Raw genomic sequence first — 27,619 nt, forward strand, 5'->3', positions numbered from 1 at the left:
ACTAGCTCACGGACCACTGATCACTAGCTCGTCTTTCTCCGATCACCGACCCGCAGCCAATAGCTAATCACCAGCTGCTGATCGCTAGCTCGCTGATCCCCGATAGTCAGTTCACTAATCACCGATTTCTAGCTCACCATTTGCTTATTGCTGATACTCTGATCACCGATTGCTGGCTTGCCGATCGCCGATCATTGGCTCTCTGATTGTTAGCTCGGCGATTGCTAATTGCTAGCTCACCGATCGTTAGCTGGCTAATTGCCAACTCTCTGATCTTCGAACGAATCGATCGTCGAACCGTACTGTTGTTCCTCAGTTTATCTGATCATTCGCCAGCTCGCCTATTTTGCGGTGGTCCGATCAACAGTACGCTGATCACCAGCTCATCAATCACCAGCCTACCTTGCCAGCTCAACGATCGCAAGTCAGGCAATCGCTGATCACCATTCCGATCGCTGATTGTCTGCTCGTGCTTTCAACAATCGTCGATCTCCAATAGGTATCTCGCTGATCACCTTTTGCCTATGACCTCAAACTTTCCTCAGTCTTGTCGTTTGCCAGCCTTATGGCTCTCGTTAGAACTATTCTCCTCGGCACCTGCTCGTCAACGAACTCTGGTTCGTGACTCCAGCTAATTCCAATCCTTCTGGTCGCTCATCCCTCGATGACCCGTTGGCATGTGGTCTTCAACCATGACTTGGATTCTTCTGACGGTGCCCTTCCTAAACCTGTTGGACTTAAGACCCCTGATACCAAGAGGGGTGACTCAGAGTCCACTTTTCTGCAGTTATTGGTCTGCATGTGCCAAGTTAATGGTCTTTGGGAGACCCCTTGGTCTCCTCCTAAGGCAAGGGAAGCAGCCATTGACAGGTTATGCCATGCATCTAGAGGCACCAGACCTCTTCTAGAACTTTCGTGGTCAATTCTGTCCTCAGAAGCCCTAGGTGATGTCGACACGTAGGTCTCTGCAAGGAAGATCCTCTCGGATGATTCATCCAGCATTTTCTCACCAGAGGAAGTATTACCTCATGCAGGTGTTCCACTCACAATTACTCATAAATTTTCTCTTGATTATAGCGGCGCTTCCAGCACTGTATTTGTTCGAGGATAATTTTTGGGCCCCTCAGTTTTTTTTTGATGAGCAGCAACACAACCATATTTGCATATTCTCTATTCCTGGGTGAATTGGGAAGGTTGGTTCCTGAAGGGGCAGTTCACTGTCCTGTCAAGCTGACAGCCAGGTTCATCCCAAGATGCAGGATTCTACTGTCGGATCGGTTGCCAGGCACAGGCAGTTTACACAGAGTTGTTCCTACACCCCAAATTAACAAGAATGCTTTTCAAGTTCTGTGGAACTTCGGTGGTTGGTAACAAATTCATGAGTTGTCATGGAAAACATTCCAAATGCAATGGGACTACCTTGAAGTCTATGCCTTCTCACCATTCAGCTTGATTTGTTTGATGATCAATAGTGCATAGGCCCCTAATCTCTGAATTTGGGTGGCTCTTCATTGGTTATAGGCAGTGTGGTACACAGATCTAATGAGCCTTTTCATCTGTGTTACCCTTGGCACTCCCTCCTGTTACAGCTACATTTGCTGAAATACCATTGATCCATGAGACCTTTTCCCCTTGCCCTTCTCAGATGGAGACCATCCAGTACCTCTTGCAAGAGAGAAGCTCCTCTTGTTTGATGTTGTAAGATACGACAGGCACCATTCAGTGATCCTAAGCAGATGCATCTCAGGGAAAGTATACCATCAATAGTTGCTATTTTTTTCAAAGCCCTCTCTCCTCTCAAAACTCCTGATCAGAGGATTGTAGACTTTGTAATTCATGATTGTTCCGTAGCTAGAATACAAACCTACGTCATTTATAGAGGTATTACTGTACTTTCGGCGAAGCTGGACGGACGAGCCATTGAAATTTAGCGAGGGTTAACTACCCATCCTGCTAGTTAGCGAAGGTTAGCTAGCTACCCTTCTCACTCACACACCTATGACTGTTCTTCACTTTACTCTTGGTTCGGAAGGAGAGCAGTTGTTGCTGCTCTTCCTCCTCGCCTATTTTTGGACTGCCATTAATCTTTGTCTTTTTAACTTACGTTTTCTTCTCAATATATACTGTATATGAAAACATTCTTAAAGTTTTTATATATATGTGTATATATATATATATATATATATATATATATATATATATATATATATATATATATATATATATATATATATATATATATATATGTATATGTATATGTATACAGTATTGTGAGCTTTCTTTACAGTGAATGTTGCTGTTTGTGTGAGTGTTTGTACGGCAGGTTCTCAAGAATGGAGAACCTTCCCTTCTGACCTTTCTCCCTTGGACATCGGTCATCCTGTTGGTGGATGGCCTTCCGTGTAACTCGGCCGCCGCCGCAGGGGAATCGTCTTCGTTTGGCTACTCCTCCGTTCAGCTATTATCATTGCCTTTCCCTCTACGTGTTCTTAGAAGGAATCTGCTGGGGGAAGGTAGTGCGGTCCTTTCGGAGCTTGACTTCGGTCATGCTCTTTCTCAAGGCCAACACCGCTCACCTGGCGGGAAATCCATTCGCAGGTTAGGTTATGCCTCCGAATGGTTTTCTTCATTAAATGAAATTAAAACTGTTAGCAATTTAACTTTTCAGTTATGTCTCCCCCCCCCTCCTTCCGGAGGGTTGAGTGGCTCTTCCGAGTATTTAATTTTCTCAGCCGATTTGATTAATTGTAATTCGTTCTGTTACAGTTTTTTATTACATTGCCGCTCTCCTTCTCCCATCGATGTCGGCCGGGAAAGGGAGTGCGAAGTCCTTAACTGGTGTTTGTTCTCTCGGTGAACACCTTTCCCGTCTGTGCACTAGGTGCTCTTCCTGAGGGAATTTTTGTTACATATTTGTTTTTTTCCTTAGCGTTGCCGTACTACTTCATTCGGCTAGGATAGCGGACATAGAAGAGCAGTACCGTTTGTTCCTGTGGAATCTTCTGTCACTGCGCCGTCACTTTCCTGTTCTCTTGCGCATATGGCAGCTCCTGATGAACATGCTAACCTCGAGGAACTAGCTCCGGCTATGTTTTCTCGGGTAGCGCTCGATGCCGACCTTCGACTTGAACAAGGCTTGTTGATGGGGAGCAAAGAGTGCTGCCCAGAGGTCCGCCTCCAAGGGGTTGGACTACTTTCCCCTCTGAGTTAGTTTTCCTCCCCAGGTGTTGGATTATTCTCCCTTGGGAGGAAGAACTTCCCTTCATCTTCTACATCATTGCATCGATCTCCGATTGCTGTTGCTGTTTCTTTGCCAAAGACATCGCTCCCCCCCCATGCTGAGTTGACTCTTCTGTGATGGGCAGAAGTCCACTTGGTCTCACTATCAGCTCGCTTCATTCCTGGAAAAAGGAATGTGCTTGCCGACAACCTGAGCAAAGCAACTTAGTTAGTGGGTACCGAATGGTCTTTGGATCATCTATTAGCCAATAAAGTCCTGACTTTGTGGTGTTCTCCGACTTTGGATCTATTCGCAACGTCCCTGAACTTCAGTCTCCCATTATACTGCTCCCCAGTCCCAGACCCCAAGGCTCTCCGGCAAGATGCATTCCAGCAATGGTGGGACAACATCGACGTTCACGCCTTTCTCTCGTTTTGTCTGATGAGAAGAGTATTCAACAGGGCCAGAACATCGGTCAACCTTTCAATGACCCTCATAGCTCCGCTATGGAAGGTCTGCTATGGTGGGATGTGTCTTTCAACTTTAGAAATCTCACTCGGATCCCATTTGAACCCTTGACTAATGCTATGAAGAGAGATTTAACCCTAAAGGCAGTTCTTAGACACATAAGAGGAGGGGTGAGATGCTTACCCAAATGGCTATGTTCATCTCAGAAATATGGACTGCTGACAACATTCAACCACAAGTAAAAATTCTCAAGGGGAGACAGAACTGCTGGTTCTGTAATTATTTGAGGATCAAGTGACAAGTCTCTTGGTTTACTTCGTTGTGAAGGTTCACAAGTGGGACACACACTCAGGGGGAGTCAGAACTGCTGGTTCTGTAATTATTCGAGAATTGAGAATTTTGGGGGATGGGAGTAACTGGAAGGCCTGATAAGATAAATTTCATAGAAGCTCTTTTTATTATAGCTTTGAGGTTATTATGTTGGTTATATAAAAACAAATAGATACTTACAGTGAAGATTAAATAATGCTGCATCGATATCCTTTTGTATGCAGGAATTGACATTCTCTAAAATATGAAAGGTGAGAAATTAGAAATGTTGGAATGTCATTGCATTCCATTTTACCCTCCTGTTCACCTTAGAATTAGATGTTTTACCAATTTTGTTTAGAAATAGTAAAATTATTTATAAAATCTTAGCTTAGATGCAACTCGTGGAAAATTTGCTCTTGAAAACTAAATGATTTTGTAGTACAGCAATTTGTATAATTTATTGTACGGGTACATAAATCTAACAGTTACTGTATGTTTTTTTTTTTTCATTTCAGCAAGTGCTTGGCATACAGTAGGAGTTGGGAAATTTCATAGCAATCAGAAAAGCATTGACCATACAAGCATGAAGGTGAAAATTCTCCCAGCCTTGTCAGACAACTACATGTATCTGGTGTGTAGATTATTTTTGTATCTAGTACTGTATAGCTGCAATTTTATAACCCCTGACATCTTTTTTATCCTCTTTATCATCTTTAGTTTGCTATACCTGTATTTTTCAGTGGTTGGCTCCTATTTTTTTCTTTGTTCCCATACTAACAAACCTTCAGTTATTTATTTGGATTATCTTTCAGCGAAGCTGGAAAGTAGCCATTAAACATGAAGTGCGAGGTGGTAACAATGCCTAACCGCTTGAGCGGGTAGGCTGGGGTTTTCCCAGCCACCTCTATATATACTCTCACAGCTGTGAGGTACGTCACTTTTTCTTTTGGCTCGGTAGAGATCGGACGTGTCCTCTCTCTCCTTAGACTGTCGTTGGACTTTTTGATCTTTATCTTTTCAGGTGTGGGTGTTTCTCTTACGATCGCCTTCATGTGAACCTGTTCAGGGCGCGAGGATGCTGCTTGCAGTATATTCATGTCATCGTTAGAGACCAACCTGCACTCTCTGTGTCCGTGCAAAGGGCATCGCTGCGAGCAGGGTTCCCCCTGCGCAGAGTGTAGTGAGTGGCCTGCCTCCCAATGGGAGAGATTTGGATGGTTCAGGAAGAAGGCCGAGCGTGATCTTTCTCCCTCAGGAGTGAGGAAAGTGTGTTTTTCTTCTTCTCACACCCCTAAATATCATTTAAAAGTTCCTTCTCGCTTGCACTCTTCCAAGGGACGATCAAGTACTGTAGTAGCGCAGATCAACTAACTCCTCGGCAACCCCGGGGTACTGGAGGAGGTTGTTGCTTCCCCTTGAGGAGTAACTTCACCTCCAGCTGCCAGGGAGCCATTCTCCGTTTTAGATGTACTGCAGGTGTGGCCAGCCTTAGGGATTTTGGGACCCCCTTCGAAGGAAGAACTTCTGCGTCTCCTTCGGCACTCTGGAGTTGTGCGAAGTACATCTGTCGCCTTTTCCTGGAACTTCCACACGAGGACGAGGTGATCGCTCGTGTTCGCCCCTTTAACGGCCTCCTGCTGACGATGACCCCACTCGCCATCCTGGGACCTCATCGTCCTGTAACCTCCAACCTTCTGTTTTTTCCTACAGGAACCCATCGGTTGCAGGTGACGATGTTTCAGAGACTAGCGCTCCTACCACCACCAGCGTGAAAGGACGAGCATCGCCTCGCCCTTCTGGACACACTTCCCCTGATTGCCGATTGCGACGATCGGAAGATCAAGTGGACCGCAGGTCATTATAATCCGAATGCTCTTCTTCTGGAAGGCGTTCTTGCTCTAGAGCGTCACGCTCACAAGACCTCCAGTCTCAACGCTCTCTTCGGAAGCATTCCCTCACTAGGAGAAGTCTCGCAATTACTCTCTCAATTAACGAGGTCTGACTGTGATGTCCACGACCCCATTGCTTTATGCAAGGTAAGCAATGGGAAACATTGTTTTTCCTATAAACAAACTCAGAATGTGTTTATACAAGACAACAAACTCTTTATACTGAAGTGCACACGCCGCTATTATACAGACAGGCCTTGTTCTTCGCGATAGTTAGGTTACAGATACATGCACGAAAAGCGAATTTTCGCGAATGAATAATGCACTAGGGTGGGCTAACTCCTAACCTAAAATGTCACTGCCCCTTGCCACGAGCTGGTCCCCCAGTTGATGATTCACACAGTAATTTAAATACAGTACGGTCCCAAATTATGCGTGTTCGAATTATACGATTCCCCATTTATGCGGTCGCTATTTTTCAAATATAAATTTTCTGTATCTGCGAAACTGTTCAAAGTTTGCGAGTCATACACTACAAAATGTATCAAATCTATTGTCTTTTTAATTATATTGGTAGCCCTAAATACGTTAGTTGATACTAAATGTTACAAAACGATATTAACTTTACATCTTATTAACATAATTTCACAATAAATAGCCTATTTTATGAATAGTACTTACCTGGCAGAGATATATATATATAGCTGATATCTCTAAAATCGGCAGAATTTTTCAAAACGAGGCAACCGCCTTGTGGTGGTTGGGAGGTAGGTGGTAACACCCGTCACAGGGTGGTCCAAGGAATCATTCCCGTGTCCAAGACTTCAGTTCATCTCTGCCGGCTGGATCGAAAACATCGTCGGTCCACCATTGAGTTTTTCTAATCATTTTCCCTTCTTCGCTTTTTTGGACTTCGTTTGGTGAAGTACACTGATTTAGGGATTTGGCAATCGTGTTTTATAATTACTGTATTATTTACCTTGTTTATCATGAGTGATAACTTGATTTTCGTGTTTGTGCGAGTAATGTATGCAAGGTGAGGTTACCTAAAGTGTCGGTTGATCCTCACAGTTTGTATGCAGAGGTTTTGTTTGTGCACTATATTTTAGGTGCAAAGTTTTTAATCCTGATGACGGAAATACGTTCCGGCAACTCTATGACGTCACAGTCGTGTGACGTAATCTTCATGTATGTCTTGCAAATTCTCTTTATTTGTTTTATGTAAAGAATGGGAGGAATTCCGCTTATATAAGTTTTTTAACTTTTAATGTAAAATTTTAAAGAAAGATTTGTCCATTTGGTATTCGTTCTTTCAATCATCGATCTAATTTCATAAATTAAATAGAACTAGCGTATGGTTAATTTACGCTGTTACTCGTTACTATCGGTGCAATCCCAACATGCCTTGGTAGCGTTCTTTTCGATATGGGAATTAAAGTGTTGGCTATTATACTCCAACAACAACGATATGGGAATTCTAGTTTTAGTAGCATTTTCATTTATATGTTCCTATTGTTTACATTTATATATATAGATACGTTATTGCTATATCTGTTCTTTTTATCATTATGGTTTTTTGTGTAAGAGTTTAATAGTGCAAGTTTCAGTGCTAAATTAGGCATTGGATTCTTTCAGCACAGTGGACGTCGTTTTCCTATCCTTAGACCTCTTCCAAGCTCCCCGGCCCATGGGAGAAGGAACGTCGATCGGCGAAAGGAAACGAGAGGCGTTAGCTCACGAGCAAACGCCCTCGCGAGCGTTCCTGTTAACGTTCCCAAGAATGCTCGCCAAAGAGCGTTGAACGTTAAGATTCTTACACTGCTTTTTAGAGTTTTGCATTGCATCACTTTTGATTTTAATGGCAATACTTTAAGTCATAGATATTCGCTGATAATATCAATGCTTACAAACCATCACTAACAAGGTTTTTGTCCCAGAGCGCCAGTCGGCCTTATGAACCCTCTGGTCGGAACCGAACGCGCCGAGTGGCATAATGAATATCATTTTGCCTTAACGCTCGGCGCTAAGTCTTTCAAGACAGGACGAATGCAGCCTCGTCTTTCAGGGCGAATGCAGCCTCGTCTTTCAGGACGAATGCAGCCTCGTCTTTCAGGTCGAATGCAGCCTCGTCTTTCAGGGCGAATGCTGCCTCGTCTTTCAGGACGAATGCTGCCTCGTCTTTCAGGACTAATGCAGCCTCGTCTTTCAGGGCGAATGCAGCCTCGTCTTTCAGGACGAATGCAGCCTCGTCTTTCAGGGCGAATGCTGCCTCATCTTTCAGGACGGATGCAGCCTCGTCTTTCAGGGCGAATGCTGCCTCATCTTTCAGGACGGATGCAGCCTCGTCTTTCAGGACGAATACAGCCTCGTCTTTCAGGACTAATGCAGCCTCGTCTTTTGGGGCGAATGCAGCCTCGTCTTTCGGGACAAATGCAGCCTCGTCTTTCGGGACGAATGCAGCCTCGTCTTTCGGGGCGAGTGCAGCCTCGTCTTTCGGGGCAAGTGCAGCCTCGTCTTTCGGGGCGAGTGCAGCCTCGCCTTTCGGGGCGGGGGCAGCCTCGCCTTTCGGGGCGGGGGCAGCCTCGCCTTTCGGGGCGGGGGCAGCCTCGCCTTACGGGGCGGGGGCAGCCTCGCCTTTCGGGGCGAGGGCAGCCTCGCCTTTCGGGGCGAGGGCAGCCTCGCCTTACGGGCCGAGCGCAGCCTCGCCTTTCGGGCCGAGGGCAGCCTCGCCTTTCGGGGCGAGGGCAGCCCCGTCTTTCGGGATGATAGGACGGTCGCCGCCTTGTCCTTTCAGGGCGACGTCACGTCTTATAAGATCTTTGTCAAGGATGACTTTGTGATCACTTTTCTCCTGTTGAGTTGTTTGAGGTTAACAGAAGGAGAGGATCCTAAGTTCCGTTGCTCCATGTTCCCCACCCTCTGAGTTTTCGCGTGGTCATTAATGGAGCTTTAAGAATATATTAATTTTTGTTTCTTAAAACAGAAACCTTTAATGACTAACAACAGTAGGAGCCAGACTTTGCTACTTCCGGCGATCCTGGGATAGGAGAGGAGCAGACCTTTGGTCCGTGTTTTTACTAAGGATGGATGCGAAATCTTTTTCCTAGTGAATCCTCCTTTGTTAGTTACTCCGATAAGACTTTTCTGCCTAACTGACTTTGCAACTTCAATGTCTCTCTTTTGGGAGAGGGAGTCTTTTGTCCGGTCCTGGACGTAAATGCTCTTTACGCCTTTGTTCAGAATTCAAAGTTCTCCATGGAGACATCAAAATCTTTGGAGAAGAGGGGAGCAGACCTTTGGTCAGTACTTCTTCTGAAGGAGGATTACTTTTTCCTTTTATAGGGAAACCTCCTTTAGTTTTTAGCTACAACGATTCTCTCTCCCAGTTCTAGAGAGGAGTCTAAGTGGCAGGCTATGCAATCAAACTTTATCTGAGGTTTGTTTACAAGGAAGAAGGGGTGTAGAATGGGTCAGTTTCGGGCGTGTGTTTTGGTCTCAGCTCCGCCCCTCTCATGTTCACGTAACTTTTGCCTTATGTAGCGGAATACTGCTCTCTGGAGAAATCAGAGCGTCCCTGTATCTGGATTTTTAGATAACGTTGAGCCTATCAAATAATTAGGTCTTCCTGTCAACAAGAAGAGTCTCTTCTGACACCAGGACGCTCAGCACCTTGTCTTTTAGAACGTTCAGCGTCTCGCTCTGTTAACCTCTCGGCTCCACGTCTTACTGGACTTTCGGCGCCACGTCTTACAGGACGATCGGCGCCTCGTCTTTCAGGACGCTCGACATCAAAGTTCTAGCATGAGGCATGACTTTGAACATGAGAATCTAGGACTTCGTGATGACACTAGTCGAATCGTGTGTCGAGATCAAGGACGCCTTCGTTCTGATTTCTTGGATCTAGAAAGGAGGTTTGTTCTAGGGCAAGAAACATCGGGGCAAACATGCTCAGCAGGAAGAGACTTGTTTTTCCCTCAGAATGGTCTCTCAACCTGCAAGTCTGTCAGTCTCTGGATTTTGTGGGGCAGACCTGTAACAGACCTTTTTGCCTCCAACTGGAAGAAGAGGATCCCCTACTGCTGCTCCCTAGTCCCGGACGAGGAAGCTGTAGCAGTGGACTCCTTCTTGATGGATTGGACGGGGGTGGACATGTTTGCGTTGCCCCCGTTCGAGATCATCAATCTGGTCTTCAGGAAATTCGTTCTCCTCGATTCGGGGCGAATGATCCTAGCGGCTCCATTCTGGCCTGCTAGGGAATGGTTTTCGGAAGTGATGGGCATGTTGATGGACTTCCCAAGAAGACTTCGGCAAGTCCAGATCTTCTCAAACAGCCCCACTTCGAGAGGTATCATCTTACCCCCCTTGCTCTCAACTGACTTCCTTCAGACTGACTAGAAGCTTGTCAGATCTCGAGGCTTTTCGGCACAAGCGACGAAATCTTTCGCCAGAGCAAGGAGGATCTCATCACAAAGAGTCTACCAATCTAGGTGGGAAACCTTTAGAGCTTGGTGCAGGCGGCACAAGTTTCCTCATCCACTACCTCTCTGAGCCAGTTTGCAGACTTCTTCTTGTACCTCAGACAGGATGCTAAGCTGGCTGTATCTACCATCAATGGATACAGCAGTATGCTCTCGCCGTCTTTAGGCATAGAGGCCTAGAGTTGTCCCAAAATCAAGGTTTGCAGGACCTCATTGGGTCTTTTCAGATGACGTAATAGGTACTCTTAAACCTGGATGTGGTGTTTAAGTTTCTATGCTCCAAGAAATTTGAACCTATCTCGCTAGCCTCTCTTCGAGTTGTAGCGAAGAAAACCCTCTCCCTTATGACTCTAGCGAATGCCAAGAGGTCAGTAAAGCCCAGGCGATTGGGAAGAGGGTGAGCTTCAATTAGGATAGGGCAGTTTGTGCCTTAAGGTTCATCTTTCTTGTAAAGAGCGAGAACCCTTCGTAACCCTGTCCTACGACGTTTGATGTCGTTAACCTCACGAACCTAGTGGGTCGAGAGAAGGAAAGACTCCTCTGCCCTGTTAGGTCCCTCAAAGTTTTTTTTGGCTCACACTATGAACGTGAGCTGTGCATCCAACTTGTTATGGTGTTCAGGAAAGATCCGCCAAAAACCCCTGTCTAAGTATGCTTTGTCCTTTTTCCTGAGGGAGAAAATTAGGGAAGCCCACCTCTTATGTGAGGAGGAACACTTCGCCCTGTTGAAATTACGGGCTCACGAAGTGAGAGCCATTGCTACCTCTCTGGCTTATCAGGAATACATGTTAGTTAGGCTATTCATGGATGCAATTTTTTGGAGGAACAACTCTGTCTTCGCTTCTCATTAACTTAGAGAGGTGAGAGTAGACTTTGGCAAGTTCTATACCTTGGGCCCATACATAGCTGCGGTTTCTGTATTAGGCAAAGGAGTTAATAACCCCACTCAACCTTAGTTTATATGCATGTATGAGGGTTTGTGTTTTTATGATAGTCTGAGGACTTCGTCTTGTGGTGCGGTTCCCTCAGTCTAGATAGATAGGTTATGTCTATGTTGCAGGGTTAGGTGGTTAGTTTTAGTAAGGTTGCAGTTTTTATTTTATGGGGCGAAGGTAGTTTCTGAAGTCTAGTCAAGTTGTTGGTCTTATCCCTTTGACAGACTCGATTGAGTTTTTTGCAGCATTACAGGCTTACTCCTGGATAAACTCTCCTAAGGGAAAGCCACTCTAAAGGCTGTACCTTTGAATCAGCTACCTTAGCAGGCAAGGAATCAAGGTGTTTTTATCTTCTACAACTCTTTTGTATATATATATATATATATATATATATATATATATATATATATATATATATATATATATATATATATATATATATATATATATATATATATAACTGCCAGGTAAGTACTATTCATAAAAATGGAGTTTTTATGATAAAACAAAGTTTTATGAATACTTACCTGGCAGTTATATATATATTCGAAGGCCCACCCACCTCCCCTCAGGAGACAGGTCGGGCATAGATGAACTGAAGTCTTGGACACGGGAATGATTCCTTGGACCACCCTGTGACGGGTGTTACCACCTACCTCTCAACCACCACAAGGCGGTTGCCTTGTTTTGAAAAATTCTGCCGATTTTAGAGATATCAGCTACAGTGTATATATATATATATATATATATATATATATATATATATATATATATATATATATATATATATATATATATATATATATATAACTGCCAGGTAAGTATTCATAAAACTTTGTTTTATCATAAAAACTCCATTTTAAGGATAAAATTCCACACCAACAATGAAATCAACTTTAACTGTGCGAGTCCAGCTGACAAAATGTAAACAGAATTGTGGTTACGTTCTCGGCAATCTTTATCTTTCTCTAACCTTTCGATAATTTCAATAATAGTGTTAATGATGGTATAAAGTATTATTATTTAGTGCAGTATATACAAAAGCTTTATTGTTCCCTTCAGGTGTTCAAGATTTTCACACGTAGGCTGGGTTCATTTATCAGCAGTGAATAGCCTAAACTTCGGTAACGAGTCGGCAATATTTTGTTATATTTTAAGCATTATAGATTTGCTTTACAAAGATTTGTTTTGTATAGTACACGATATAATTCTCTCTCTCTCTCTCTCTATGTAAGAAATAAAATTTTACTTCACATATGGCAACCCGAGTTTAAGAATGAAATTAACATGACTATTGTTAGTTTTGGTGATCAATTCCTCGTTTCAGGTGGTACACGAAACAAAACAAAGCATTCGATTACAACAGCTCATACTCTCTCTCTCTCTCTCTCTCTCTCTCTCTCTCTCTCTCTCTCTCTCTCTCTCTCTCTCTCTCTCTCTCTCTCTCGTTATACAATACTTGCATATAGATGAAGAAACCAAAATTGGTTTTCTTAATAAAAAGTGTCAATTAAATACGAAACGAAAAAATTATACCGTGTATACAATACAGTACAGTGAACCCTCGCTACTTCGCGGTTCGACCATCGCGGATTCACCACCGCGGATTTTTTCCATAACCCATATATATATATACAGTAATATATATATATATATATATATATATATATATATATATATATATATATATATATATATATATATATATATATATGTATGCATGTATTTATGTATATATGTAGGTATGTATATGTGTATACATATACAGTAAATATATATATATATATATATATATATATATATATATACACACACACACACACACATATATATATATATATATATATATATATATATATATATATATATCTAAAGTAGGAAGATGTGATGTAGTTCTAAGGGAAAAGTATGGGAAATATGTCTGGGTAATAAGCAAAGCTCTACCTCCAGTTTGTTTCTTCATTATGATCAGAGATAAATGTAAACAAAACATTGGTTGCCATTTTTTATCGTGCTTTTTAGCGTGTTTAGGAAATGCATGATATAAAATCACCTTTAATATTTGTGCCTGTTTTAGTTTAGGGTACTGTAGTACATGCATTAAGTGTTCTGTACATTAAAGGGTAGTTTGTTAACAGTACTACGTACAAGGGAAGGTTTTAAAAGTCTGAATATACATGTTGAATAAATAGGTAAATATGGTGTCACTACTTCGCGGATTTTCACCTATTGCGGCCGCGACTGGAACCTATCTACCGCGATAAACGAGGGTTAACTGTATGTCCATTTCAATTGTAGCTTAAAATACAGCATCCGATTTCATCAGGAAACCACTATTTTTTAGGAAACATCATTTTATTCTAGAAAATAGTTACTCTTTAAATAGTTAATTGCATATTAAGAAATCATGTGCTTTTGTTTTTAAATTTCAGGTGTGTTTTAAAAATCGAGTATTGTTGACTTCTTTTTGTTTTACTTTTGGCTGTGATCAGATCAGCTGATGTCTACTGCCGCTCTCAATAATATGCGCGTACGAATAGAGTAACAAAGTATTGTTTATCCATTTCTTAACTTATTCAAACTATCTATACAGTTGATATTATATAAGCACCAATGTGTTATAACCTATTATATTTTTTTGTTTAGTACATTTAAAACACACACTTTCTCTCTCTCTCTCTCTCTCTCTCTCTCTCTCTCTCTCTCTCTCTCTCTCTCTCTCTCTCTCTCTCTCTCTCTCTCACTAACAAATGAAATCTTTGTTGCTCCACAAAGTTTCAGTTATATTGAAAATCAATCATGATTCAATTTTCCTTACTTTCTCCAATCTCGCACCATCTCTGTCACATCAAACGTTATAGCGGTAACTTAATTGTTCGATAACTTTATAGTTCGATAACTTTATAAAGACCGGCCTAGTACTTGCTTCTTCTCTTACTTTTTTTTTTTTAGATAGTTTCATAATTGAGGGGGATACAAGTTGACTTATAACTAAAGCTAGGAAAAGTATTTTGGATATGGAACGGACAATCATCTTTAGTAACAGTTTATAATTATCGTAAATCATTATTCTGTCATTAGCAGTTTATTATTGTTGATGAAATGCAAAAAAAAAAAAATTGTTTTCCTGCTTTGCTACGTATGTAGTAATTTATATAGATACGGTAAATGATATTTGTAATAACATATTTACTAAGAGCTTTTAATGTCATTATTTATCACTTTGATCATGCGTGTTTAATGCCTTTGTTTGTTTATTATGATCGAAGATGGAGCGTACTGTAAAGGAATGGAAGGTTTCCGTTTCAGGCAGCATCATATAGAAAAACATTATATAAATGGCATTCATTTCATTTATTTGGAAGTTCTAAGAAAAATTAAGTAGAACATTGGTAATAACAAAATCAACATATAATCAATACTTGGTAAGATTGCTGTCAATGCAAAAACTAACCTATACACAGATGTGTAAATGCGTCTGTTTTTTCGTTATGATCAGAGATAAACGTAAACAAAACATTGGTTGTCGTTTTTTATTGTGCTATTTGGCGTTTTCAGGAAACGCATGATATAAAATCACATTTATTTTGATAATTCTGGATTTTCAATGATACAATAAAAGCTAGACTATAGAGTGATGGTTTTGCTATTCACCAGTTGTCTTATACAATAGATATGACAAACATTAAAATTTGTATTTTGGGTCGAGTTATAACGGGAAATATGCGGTGTTGACACCCATCCTGGTTGTAATTTTAACCTTTTTTCAAGTTATTAGAACTTTAAAGTATATTAAATGTTTGATTTATTTACAAGAACAATTTGATATAAAAAAATACAGTATAGTATATAGAAAGTATTGGAAATGGGTAGTAAACACGTTTGAATAGGCAAGTTGCTGTTTGCCATGGCCCCAATGGAATTGTTTCTGTTAGTCGTGTGTTTCGAAATACTGTATGCGATTTTCCATTTATACGAGGTCATTGATCGACTAAATTCTTGCATAATTCCGGACCCTACTGTACTGCCTAATATTGTTTTAATTTGGTTTTTACAACAGTTTATAATCATGTGAACAGTACATTTGCACACATGTACACTACGTACTGGACAAAGTAAGGTTACAGTACAGTATCGTGCTAAGGTAAAGTTTACCGAGTCGTCATCATCCCCTTACTGTTCTGTATAGCAAAAGTTGTTCCTGTCTAGTAATACTGTACTGTAACATAATACTCACTGATACTGTAGTCTATATAACTGTAATGTATGTACAGTAACATTACTACAGTACAGTTTAACTGTACTTACCGTAAGTGTTCGGTGTGTTTTCGTTCAGACTCGGAACTTATACCTCTAATCTTGAAGCATGACATAACTTCTTATGTGTTGTCTCGTGCACGGTATGTTATTTATACTTTCTTAAACAGAAATGCAGCTAATTTAATAAACTAAAAACTTAAATATCACGATAATAATTGTTTTTTAAACAAACTAACAAATACTGTGCATTCAATTACTTTTCAACAGCTAATATCTCTCTCTCTCTCTCTCTCTCTCTCTCTCTCTCTCTCTCTCTCTCCTCTTTAGTTTTGGAAGCATTATTGCATTCCAGAGAATGTTGTGTAAACAATCATCACAAAGATTTCTTTTTTTTCTCCTCCTTGGCCGCAAAAAACCGAAACCACGAAGAAAGGAACCGCAATTAACGAGGGCTGACTGTACATGTTTTGTATATTTTAGCGAGGTATTAAAGTTTTTTAGACCACAGCCATATATTGTATTAAGTAAAACCGGTTCAATATCCGTGCCAGAATTAGTACTTCCACCCACCTAAGAGTGAGTCATCCACATAAATAACGGAAGGTTTGTTAGTATGAGAACAAATGACAAATTTGGAGATAATTTGTATTTTTCCCTAACTAATACAAACCTGGAGTTATTTATATAAATTGGCCCGCCATCACCTGTTCCCCAGAAGTCCTGCCTGCAATCAAAAGTGACGTACCTCACAGCTGAGCTGTGAGCGTATACACAATATAGAAATGGCTGGATACCCCTCCCCCCCAGCCACCCCAGCCTACCCGCTCAAGCGGTTAGGCAGGGTTGCCACCTTGCCCTTTAAGTTTAATGGCTACCTTCCAGCTTCGCTGAAAGATAATCCACGTAAATAACTCCAGGTTTGTATTAGTTTGGGAAAAATACAAATTATCTCCAAATTTATCATTTTGGTTATTCTTTTGTGTGAGAGATGGGTGGTTTGGGAGTTATTGGTATTTTTAGAAAAAGAAAAAGCAGTTTTAAATAAAGTTTAATTTGTAAGCATCATATTTTCAAATCTAATGCCTGTTTTAGCCGGTGAAATTATTGGTTTTTGGTATGAAACTAGAAGAATTTGAGTAATAATTTGACCCTAGAATAATCAATATTTACTTGTATGCATAATTGTTTTGTCTAAATCATCAGCTCATAAAACAGTTTAGTTTAGTTACTAGCAGGCTCCATTATTATTTGGGCTTATGTTTAAGCCTCCTAGATTATACAGTTTTAGTTATGGTATTTCACATTCCAAGCCTGATGATGTAGGGAAAATTGTTTAGAATAGGTATCAGTTGATTATATTAGTGTATCTTTTTTCACACGAAGTTGACAAATTTAGTTTAAGGAAATTGAGCTTCGAGATATATTACAGTTGATGGATGAGAAAACTAAGGAAGCTGCGATAGTAGATCCAGTGGAACCTAAGACTGTGCTAGCAGCTGTAGAGGAAACCGGTGCCAACCTCACCACTGTTCTAACTACACATCATCATTGGTGAGTAACTACTTTTGTAGAGCATTCCTTTTTACTGATCAAATCTTGGTGGATTCTTGAGAGGACTCAAGTTTAGAAAAAAGTATTGTCAGAGTTACCCTTGTCAGTACTGTAGCTAAGATTACTAATGTATTTCAAGTTTACTATTATAACATTTTACCATGCCTCTGAATTTCCTTTTTAAAATTGTATAAATCTAGTCTAGAAAAAGCCTAGAGTGAAGGGAAAATACAGGACAGTTGCAGATAAAGAGATTAGAATAAACTGATATGTAGGAAAAGTTAGATGACATCACTTGCAGCATATATCGCTCGTTTGCGACAACGTCGTCATAACTCAAAAATAGCTATTTTTCAGGAGAGCCATTTTAATCACTTAAAACACTCTCATATTAATGTATGTCGTTAGGACATTTAGCGCCTCTAGCGATCAATTTTTTAGCTACAATTATGACACTTTTTCCAAAAAAATCAGCATTTGAAGATGAATATGTCTATATGGATAACTCAAAAATACATTTTTTTGAGTTATGACGTCGCAAGCGAGCGATATGGTCATACAATAGGCAATGTATTGAGCCAAGTTTGGTTTGTTACAATACATTTCTTTTGAATGGAAACCTGTAACAACAGTTCCAGATGATACAATTGTGTATAGAGGTCTCATTGACAAGATTGATGTATGTGCAGACAGCAGAAGTATTATAAAACCTAACATTAAATAATCATAAATGTTTATGGTAACCTAAATTCATCAATTATAAGTAAATTATTAGAATTTTGTTTCTTCAAGCTCATAAGACTGGGATTATAATTACTCCACTTGAGCACAAACAAATAAGATACAGTATCCATTTCATCTCATATGCAAGGTTTAATAACAAGTATTATTAGCCTCTTGAAATCACAACATAAAGAGAATTGATAAGGTTTTCATCAAGTGATTATGTCCATGCCAAATGAGTAAATTCTACAAGTGCTGTTAGTTGATGTTTATTTGTTTTGTGTGTTGCTTTACCGACTTTTCCTTTTTTTTCAGGGATCATGCAGGAGGAAACAAACAGTTGGTGTCCCTCTTTGACAAGCCTTTGAAAGTATTAGGAGGGGATGATCGCATTGAAGCCTTGACCCAGAAAGTTACTCACGGAGATTCCTTCAAAGTTGGGTCATTGAATGTGGAATGTTTGTTTACTCCATGCCATACTCAGGGACATATTTGTTATAGCGTAACTTCATCTGAGCCTGATCATAAGCCAGCAGTGTTTACAGGTACATAACTATAATTTCATTGCAATTATGATTGAAGTGTTGAAAACAATTAGGTAAATTACTTTCTAAAGTACCCAAATGCAGTTGCTTCCTAAGTCAACGTTTATATATGTAACTTAATACAAACTATGATCTTAGTAAAGCTTTGTTTGACTATATAAGGACAAAACCACTGGTAAACACATTTATTGGGATGTATACACCTTACTAAATTATTCTGTTATTCTAAATGGTAGTCTTCCTTTAGAATGTAAGTGAAAAAAATAAAGACCTGGTCATTCCAAGCAGATGATGACTGTAATTACCAACTGAGATACCAGAAGCTTCAAAAAGAAGATAGAGTTAAATAAGTAGGCATACTTACTGAGTCAAACTAATTAGTGTTCTGACCTATCTGATTTAGAGTATATTCGGACTTGGGACCTTACCGTGCTGTATTTGTTGATGCACGAGTGTCTCAAAAGTCATGGGTCCTCTCACACGTAAAAATAGTTACGGCATTCTGTATGAGACTGAAGCTAGAGATAATTGTACTTATGTTGTACAGAAATTGCAATAAAAAGATAATTGTAGTTCTGCAAAGCAGAAATTGTAATGAAAAATTGTTAAATAGTCAGCTTCATACCAACTTAGTTAGGTGTCCGACTTATCAAGGTCTTACTGTAGGCCTACTTACACAGTCCTCACAGTCCTTAAGCAGTTACCTTAGCAGGTTGTACAAACATACCAGTGAGTTTTCCCCATCCAGACCTTTTCTGAGGTCCAATGAATTCTTTACTTGTCTTAAGAATTACCAGTTTTGTACTTTTCTTTCTTAACTCACTATTGGATATAGTTCTACATGCAATTGAAGTGAAAAATATTGGGAGTAAAATAGTTTACTAAGACCACTGAGTCTCAAGGTTTTTGCAAGACTCTCCCAAAGAATTTATTCTCAAAGCATTAAAGATGAATCAAGTTAAATTCAAAGAAGCTGAGTTTCTAAGTTTGAAGATTCATAAAGTTAAAGAATCGTGGCTTAGGTGTAGGGAAGTAGTTTGTATTATAAGAATACAATGTCACAACCCGTTGCTCTACTAGACTTGAGGCTCTATTTGGCAGAAAGATGGCTGAAGTAGTAAGGATATTAGTTGGGATAACACCTTCACAAAAGAAGCTTTCTATATCTTATTCAGTTACATCACACACTAACCCATGACTCTTAAGATCCTCCATTGCATATACTTGGGATGTTATCACTTAGATTAATAGATGACTGTTTCTGAAACCAATAAATGGCTCAAGGTATATCGATTTTGTACATTTGAGGACTGGATAGTGAGATTAGAGTGAAGATTTTGATATCCAAATTGAATATTGTAGTGTTTACCATGTGTTAGAGGGGAAAGCATTTTTATTGCAGGGTAGGATATGAATTAGCTGGTTAACTTCCCTACTACTGTATTAACTTAGGACCTTTGAAAAATATTCCCTTGCTTTACAGCTCAGAATCTATGGAAGGAAAAACTGAAGCTATGCTGTCAAAATTGAATGGTTGAGTCTCAGAGTAGCAGGACCAGTCCATAAAGAAATATGATTCCCAAAGCTGCTAAACAGTGAGACATAGCCAGGCATTTCTACATGGTAACCTAGTTTGTTATTTAATTACCATGGAGAGATACTATTATTGATAGCATCTCATAATTGTTTCAATTTTTCTTTAAATTTCTTGATGTTTGAAAGAAAGAAAACAACCCCTCAAAGTCAGAATTATCTTTTGCAGGTGACACACTATTTCTTGGAGGATGTGGGAAATTCTTTGAGGGAAATGCTGTTGAAATGCACAGAGCTCTTATTGAGGTCCTTGGGTCTCTTCCAGATCACACAGTAAGTTTCCCAAACAGGAAAGTAAGCTAACTTTGGGCATATTAAACTTTAATCTTTCTACTGATAAGTACAGTACAGTATGTTTGATGGTTATATTATTGTTACAAAATAGTGTAACTTAATTGTTGAGTCAAATTACCAGATTCAGAAGTAGTGCAAAGTATTTCACTTTGATTGTACCAAAGATACATGTTAGTGGTTTTGTAGATGCTCATGAACACCCAAACAAAGAAACATTAGAAATAGTACTGTTCATAACAGTAAATTACTTGAATGCTATGTTTTGTAGCATAGTAAGAGAACTAAGAGTTAGGTTATTCAATATAAATTTACTTTAGTAGGATAATTATTAGTTGTGCTCTACATTAATCAGGAGGACTTTTTTAGTTGTATCAGTAACATTTCCTTGACAATTTTTTTCATTACCACAAAGGTTTACATGGTCCCAATATCTGCCAAATTTGATAAATACTGGTTTGTTCCAACACGAAGTACTTACCTTGAACTACTTTCTTAGGAGTATCTGGGATTTCCTCCCAACCGACCAGAATTTTGTGTAGTTTACCCTACTCCCGTTTTCTATGAGGGGTAACCTCTTGCGGAGTGATACGCGCCATGAGGCGACCCGGGGTCGGAGAGCATGCTTGCTCAGGTCTCGATCTCCATTAAGTTTCTGGTCGCGTCGCGATAACATCCCAACGCGCTCTCCTTACCCAGTGCGACCCTTTGTGTCCTACGCAGTTCCCACGTGGTCCCTTTGTGCTCTTCCTTAACCTTTCTACTCTGTGTTCCTGTGTCTCGCGGTGCCTTACTAGTGCGTAATGGAGCATCCCCATCGTTGCCCTGGGCCTATGGCCGGAAAATCGTGTGGCGCCTTCCTCCCAAAGCCTGAAGTTGACCCGCACTCCTTGTGTTCTTCGTGTAGGGGCAGTGTGTGTTCCCCTACAGCCACGTGTCTGGAGTGCGAGTCCTGGAACGAGGTGTAATGGATGCGCTACGGCACCAAGAAAAAGAAGTTTTCTAGGAGATCGCCTAGGAAACCGAGCATCTCTTCGCCTCTTGCTTCGCCCGGCGCCTCTTCGGACAGCGTCTCTCTGCCGCCTTCCCCTACCCAGAGTAGGGGACGAGGTAAGTCAGTTGCGGGAAAGAGGCCTGTGGCCCTTCCCCAGGAGTCTGATTTACCAGATAGTGGGGTTGTGTCGTCGATCCAGGCAAGTGAGGGTCCTGAGGGAGGGACGGGAGTGTGTTGGGGGGACGGAGCCCTGGTGCAAGCAGGGCCCGTCTCGTCGGACGATCCTATGTGGGGAAAAACTGCTGCAGCCTCTTCTCCTGCCTCTTGGGCATGTGTTTCAGGTACGTCCGCAGCCGAGGGTGCCGCCGAGAAGGAAGACTCGCCGCCGTCAGACTCCCTCGTGTGGGCGCCTCCGAAGACGCCCTTCAGATCACCCTTGAGGATGGAAGAGGAGTTCAAGACCTGGTTCCCCAGCGAGGAGCTCCCCCGCTCCCCTTTAGCACCTTCAGCTACGTTCCCGTCCGTCTTCCTGGAGCCTTCGTCGCCAACCGAGAGACGCGTGGACCCTCCAGCAACGTGGCGCGATTCAGGCCCTTCAGTTAGGTCCTACAAGTCTTCAGGCTCCTTGGTCGAGGCCTACTCCTACTCCTCGAAAGACGGAGCCCCGAGGGACCTTAGAAGACGGCGAGATAGGCCCCGCAGGAGACTGTCACTCTCACGATCCCATTCCAGATCACGCCACGTGGGGAGGCACTCTAGATCCCCCAGGAGGAAGTATAGGAGAAGCGACTCCCCGGGGGAAGAATGGGTGCGGGTCGTCATCCCACGTAGCCAACTCCTGGAAGCGTCAGCAGTCCCGGGCACCTCGGGCTGGCTCCCAAGGGCTCGCTCGCCAGTGAGGTATGTCCCCAGCAGCAGGTACGATCGACGGAGGGAGTCGTCTCTTCAAGCCCCAAGGAACAGGCATAAGTCCGTGAAGGTTCCGACTCCATCTGCCCAGCGGAGAGAGTCGCCCCTTTGGTCTGGCAGCCGCGTCCCGGCCTCCAAATCAACAACGAGTCAACCGGAACGAGAGAGACACCTTCCTTCTACGAGTAAGCCCGCAAACCCTTGGACCTCCGTAAGCAGAGATAAGTCCAGGACGGAGGCCTCCGTCCCAGCAGCGATGCCCGTGCTACACCCTGAACCACCGAGACTGGACGGCTCCAGGAAGATGCCTCCTCTCCGTGCGGCTCCCTCCGTCGGAGGTCCTCCGTCACAAGCAGGGGAGCGTCCGACGGAGAATATAGATGACGGCGTAGAAGGTTCGGCAGCGGAAGTTACGGCCTACAGGAGAGTGATAGGCCTCATTAGGCATCACCACAGGCTGGACAAACCTGAGCCCTCCACTGACGATGTCTGGCTCTCGAGCCTCAGCAGGCTGGTGGATGCACCTGTGCAACAGAGGCCCTCACTAGCCCTTCCTTTGGCTAGGGATGTTAGGCTGGGTATGGCTCACGTTAACAGGATCGTGGCCAACCACGCGGAAGCTCCTAAGAGCCAGAGCGCCTCCAAACTTCTCCAGGGCCTAAAGACCCAGAGCCGTTTCTATCTTCCCGAAGGACACCGCGCGGGTCCGTGTACGGTGGAGCCAGCAGTCGCCATCCTGGGACAAGGAGCAGAAGAAGAGAGGGCTACCACTGCCCCAGTTTGTTTCTCCCCTTTGGAAACTTCCATGATGGAGGAACTAGCCAAGGACCTGGTACACGTATCATCGTGGCTAGATTGGTGGGCCTCCATGCTGGTGGGGTTTCAGTCCTCGCACGATCTCGCAGTCCCGGAGAACCAGGCCTTGCTGAAGGAGCTGATTAGCTCGGGAGGTAAGGCCCTAAAGTTCCTCTCTTACCAGTCCATCGCTCAGGCTGCCAATTGGATACTGCGGAAGAGGGACACTGTGCTCAACAAGCTCGTCAGGAGGCTCCCGGACAGAGAAGCGAGGTCCCTGAGGAGCCTACCCCTGTGGGACGACTCATTGTTCCCCCTGAAGGCAGTGGAGGAGACGGTAGAGAGGGTCAGGAAGCTAAAAGATGCGGGAGAACCCAGACCCCCTCCAGCGAGAAGACCTGCCCATATAAGGACACCCTCCGACGTCTCTCTCCCTTCTCGCGCCTCACCTAGCCAGCCCAGGAGAGATGCCCCTACTACGGCCTGGCCTCAGACTTTGTAGCCCCCCCGTAGAGGAACGCCTGCTGTGCAGTCAGCCTTCAGGCCTTCTTATTCGGCCGCCAGAAGAGGTCGTTCAGGCCGCGCCTCTCGAAGGAGGTAGGGAGAGAGGCCCCCTACTCCTGCCGAAGCCTCAGGTGGGAGGATGCCTCAAACGTTCTTGGCAAGCATGGCGAGACCACAGAGCAGATCCGTGGACCGTAGCAGTTCTGAAAGAAGGGTACAGGTTGCCCTTGAGAAGGACGGCCCTACAAGAAGAGGTCTCTGCGATGCTGGCGAAAGGGGCAATAGAACCAGTCAAGAACCCGGGTCCAGGGTTCTATACCAGACTCTTCCGGGTGGAGAAAGCGACAGGGGGCTGGAGACCAGTCATAGACCTCTCAGCCCTCAACAGGTTCGTGTGCAAGACCGACTTCAAGATTGACACTCCGAAATCGATCCTAGCGGCCTTGAGGGAGGGGGACTTCATGATGTCCATAGACCTCAAGGATGCATACTTCCAAATCCCTGTTCACCCCTCCAGCAGGAAGTACCTAAGGGTAAAATGGGGTACCCAAACGTTGCAGTTCAAGACCCTCTGCTTCGGTCTGTTCACAGCCCCTCAGGTCTTCGCAACAGTCGCAGCCTGGGCACATGAACAGGGCATCCACCTGATTCGGTACCTGGACGACTGGTTGTTGCTTTCAGCCTCAGGTGAAGTACTGAGGGAGCAAGGCGCGAAGCTCCTGCAGTTCTGCAACGTCCTGGGTATCATCATCAACCTGGAGAAGTCCCAACTGATACCCTCCACCAGGATGAACTACCTCAGAATGGTCCTGGACTCCGGTTGGCGAGAGCCTTCCCTTCCGCGGAGAGACTGGACAACTTGGACCAGATCCTCCGGCCCTTCCTGTCGGACCAGCCCAGGAGAGCCAAGGACTGGCAAAGACTGATAGGCCACCTCGTGTCGTTAGAGAAGCTAGTCCCCCAGGGGAGGCTCAAACTCAGGGGAGTACAATGGAACCTGAAGGAGATCTGGAACCAGAGAGACTCCCCGCACAAGGTGGTCCCGATGTCCCCGGAGACGAAGGAAGTCCTAGAGTGGTGGCACTACAGATCGAACACCCTCAAAGGAATGCCCTTCGCAGCCGACCCTCCGGAGATGCTTCTGTTCACGGACGCATCCAAGAAGGGTTGGGGTGCTCATCTCCTCGACAGAACAGCAAGAGGAAGATGGTTAGCCAAGGAGAAGAACCTGCACATAAACGTGCTAGAAATGATGGAAGTGTGAAGAGCGTGCCTAGAGTTTGTCCATCGGCTCCAGGGAAACACTGTGGCGCTGATGTGCGACAACGCCATGGTGGTGGCCTACATAAAGAAGCAAGGAGGACTGAAATCGAAGGAGCTGTGCGACCTCACGATGGAGTTACTGGAATGGGCCCAAGTAGAGCAGATCAAGATCTCAGCCAGATTCATTCCAGGGAAGAGAAACGTCCTGGCCGATGGCCTCAGCAGAATGGGTCAAGTGGTAGGGTCCGAGTGGTCCTTGCACCCGGAAGTGGCCAAGACTCTCATTCAGAAGTGGGGCTCGCCAGTGATAGACCTCTTCGCCACGAGACTGAACGCACAGCTCCCCGTGTTTTGTTTTCCTGTGCCAGATCTGGAGGCGGCGTTCGAGGACGCCTTCCAACACCCTTGGGACAACCTCGACGTTTATGCATTCCCTCCCTTCGGGGTGCTCAGGCAAGTCCTCAACAGGGTGAGGCGAGCGGACATCCTGTGGATGACTTTGGTAGCGCCCTGGTGGCCGTAGAAAGAGTGGTTCGCGGATCTAAAGGAACTGGCGCGCCTTCCACCTTGGCCCCTTGCGGACAGACCAGACCTTCTCCGGCAACCGCACTTTCAAAGGTTCCACGAAAACCCTCGGTCCCTCTGCCTTCACGCGTGGAGGTTATCGAGCGCCTCCTGAGGAGAGAAGGTTATTCGTCGAAGACGGCAACTAGGATGTCAGGGTACCTGAGACGTTCGTCAGCCACAGTATACCAGGCAAAATGGGCTACCTTCACTAAGTGGAGCGTCTCGAAGAACATCAAGCCGTTGCAGGTCTCCATCCCGGAGATAGCGGACCTCCTGGTCTATCTCAGGGACGAGGTAAACATGTCCATCCCAGCCATCAAAGGTGTCCGGGCTGCCCTGGGCCAAGTCTTCCTCCTGAAGGGCGTCGACCTGGGTACCTCCAGACATATCTCGATGCTCATCAAGAGTTTCGAGCAATCGTGCCCCTCTCTGGCCGTTAGGGTGCCCTAGTGGGACGTGGCTAGAGTCCTGAAGATGCTGTTAGAACCTCCCTTCGAACCCCTAAAGGACACTTGGACAGAGAGCTCACCCTCAAGACAGTTTTTCTTTTAGCGCTGGCATTAGCAAAACGGGTAGGGGAGATTCATGGACTGTCGTACGAGGTATCACACTCGAAGGGCTGGCGTGAAGCTACCTTCAGGTTCGTACCATCCTTTGTGGCCAAGACTCAGAATCCAGCAGTTTGGGATCCCAAGTTTGAAGGATTCTCAGTGCCGGCAATCCCTCGTTCGGACAACCCGAGGGCCTTGCTTCTGTGCCCTGTCAGGGTGGTACAGAAGTACTTGGAGAGGACAGCCAGACTTCGACCCGAAATCAAGAGTCTGTTTGTCTCCTCGTGACTAGTAAAGAAGCCAGTCTCCAAGAATACGATCTCCTTCTGGCTACGGCAGGTGATCATGAGAGCTACAGTAGTGCAGGGGTTCCTCTTCCGGGTAAGCCTAGACCCCACGACATTAGAGGGCTAAGTACTTCGTTGGCCTTTGAGAAGAACATGGCAGTGGGCCAAATCCTGAGGGCAGGTACATGGTCTAGTCAGTCAACCTTCACAGCTCACTACTGGAAGGATTGTTCGAGGAGGTCCCTGGACGGTTTCTCTCTCGGTCCCGTCACTTCCGCGCTCCAAACGATTTAAAGGTGTAGCCCCGGGGAAAACCACGGGCAGTAAGTCCAAGAGACACAGGTTCCTTCCTTACTCCTCTTTTTCCCTTTTACCTTCCCTGAAATGACCCTAAAATCCTTTAACTGCCATGGGATACACCGTCAGTGAAAGAATACGTCTCCAAGGATTTTTTACAGAGGTGAGTTACTTAGACACTAAGATAGTTTTTTGGGTAGTTTTCCCTATTTCTCGTGTTTTCCTTTGGGGGTCATCAGAACCTAGCCTCCTATCTAGGTTCCCTTTTTTTCCTCTCCTCATTACGGTCTCTGGGTCCTGAGGGTCACTCCCACCTCCTAAGGTATAAGTCTCCTAAGAAAGTAGATTGAGGTAAGTACTCCGTGTTGGAACAAATCACAAATTTTAAGTAATTTGTATTTTTCCTAACAGTACTTACCTCGAACTACTTTCGGGTTATGGCCCACCCATCCTACCCCGAGTGCCTTACAGGACTTAGTAGAAACCTATCTGTCAAAAACTTACTGGAGATCGAGACCTGAGCAAGCATGCTCTCCGACCCCGGGTCGCCTCATGGCGCGTATCACTCCGCCAGAGGTTACCCCGCATAGAAAATGGGAGTAGGGTAAACTACACAAAATTCTGGTCGGTTGGGAGGAGATCCCAGATACTCCTAAGAAAGTAGTTCGAGGTAAATACTGTTAGGAAAAATACAAATTACTTAAAATTTGTGATAATCATACAATTATTGAAAGCTGTTCCATTAAATAATAATTTTTTTTACAGCTTGTTTACTGTGGTCATGAGTATGCAATGCAAAACCTAAGATTTGGTAGTCATATCGAACCAGACAATGTGGACATCCAGGAAAAGCTTGATTGGGTGAAGGACCAGAGAGAAAAAGGACTACCGTCCGTTCCTTCTACAATAGGTGAGTTTCTGATTGAGGAATTATTATTTGATATGTTGCTGTTGATAAAACGGTATTTAAGTAGGCCTGTTCTGGAATTTTCTTTACAACCATTTTTATAACCATGATTATACAGTATTTGTAGCATTCATTGGTGTGCTATGGTTGATAAAAAGTGTTCTAAGTAAGCCTGGTCATTTACCATTTTAACTGATTATATGTGTAGTCTTCTCTTAGTTAAGTCACAATGAATATCCTAATGGCTTTATTTGTTAGGCAAAAATATTTTTTACATATT

The 27,619-nt window shown here is 43.5% G+C and overlaps 1 protein-coding gene across 3 annotated transcripts in view; it reads left to right on the plus strand.

Annotated features, from left to right (window-relative positions):
• The window catches only part of tzn (tenzing norgay), a 110,127-nt gene that overhangs the window by 39,255 nt on the left and 43,253 nt on the right, over positions 1–27,619 (plus strand). For all 3 annotated transcript variants that reach the window (XM_068387042.1, XM_068387045.1, XM_068387044.1), the window contains 5 exons: positions 4,516–4,631; positions 16,992–17,113; positions 18,152–18,381; positions 20,144–20,247; positions 27,198–27,342. In XM_068387042.1, the coding sequence (XP_068243143.1) occupies positions 4,516–4,631; positions 16,992–17,113; positions 18,152–18,381; positions 20,144–20,247; positions 27,198–27,342 (717 nt within the window). The remainder of the gene's footprint in view (positions 1–4,515; positions 4,632–16,991; positions 17,114–18,151; positions 18,382–20,143; positions 20,248–27,197; positions 27,343–27,619) is intronic.

Source organism: Palaemon carinicauda, chromosome 14, assembly GCF_036898095.1.
Source record: "Palaemon carinicauda isolate YSFRI2023 chromosome 14, ASM3689809v2, whole genome shotgun sequence".
NCBI lineage: Eukaryota > Metazoa > Arthropoda > Malacostraca > Decapoda > Palaemonidae > Palaemon > Palaemon carinicauda.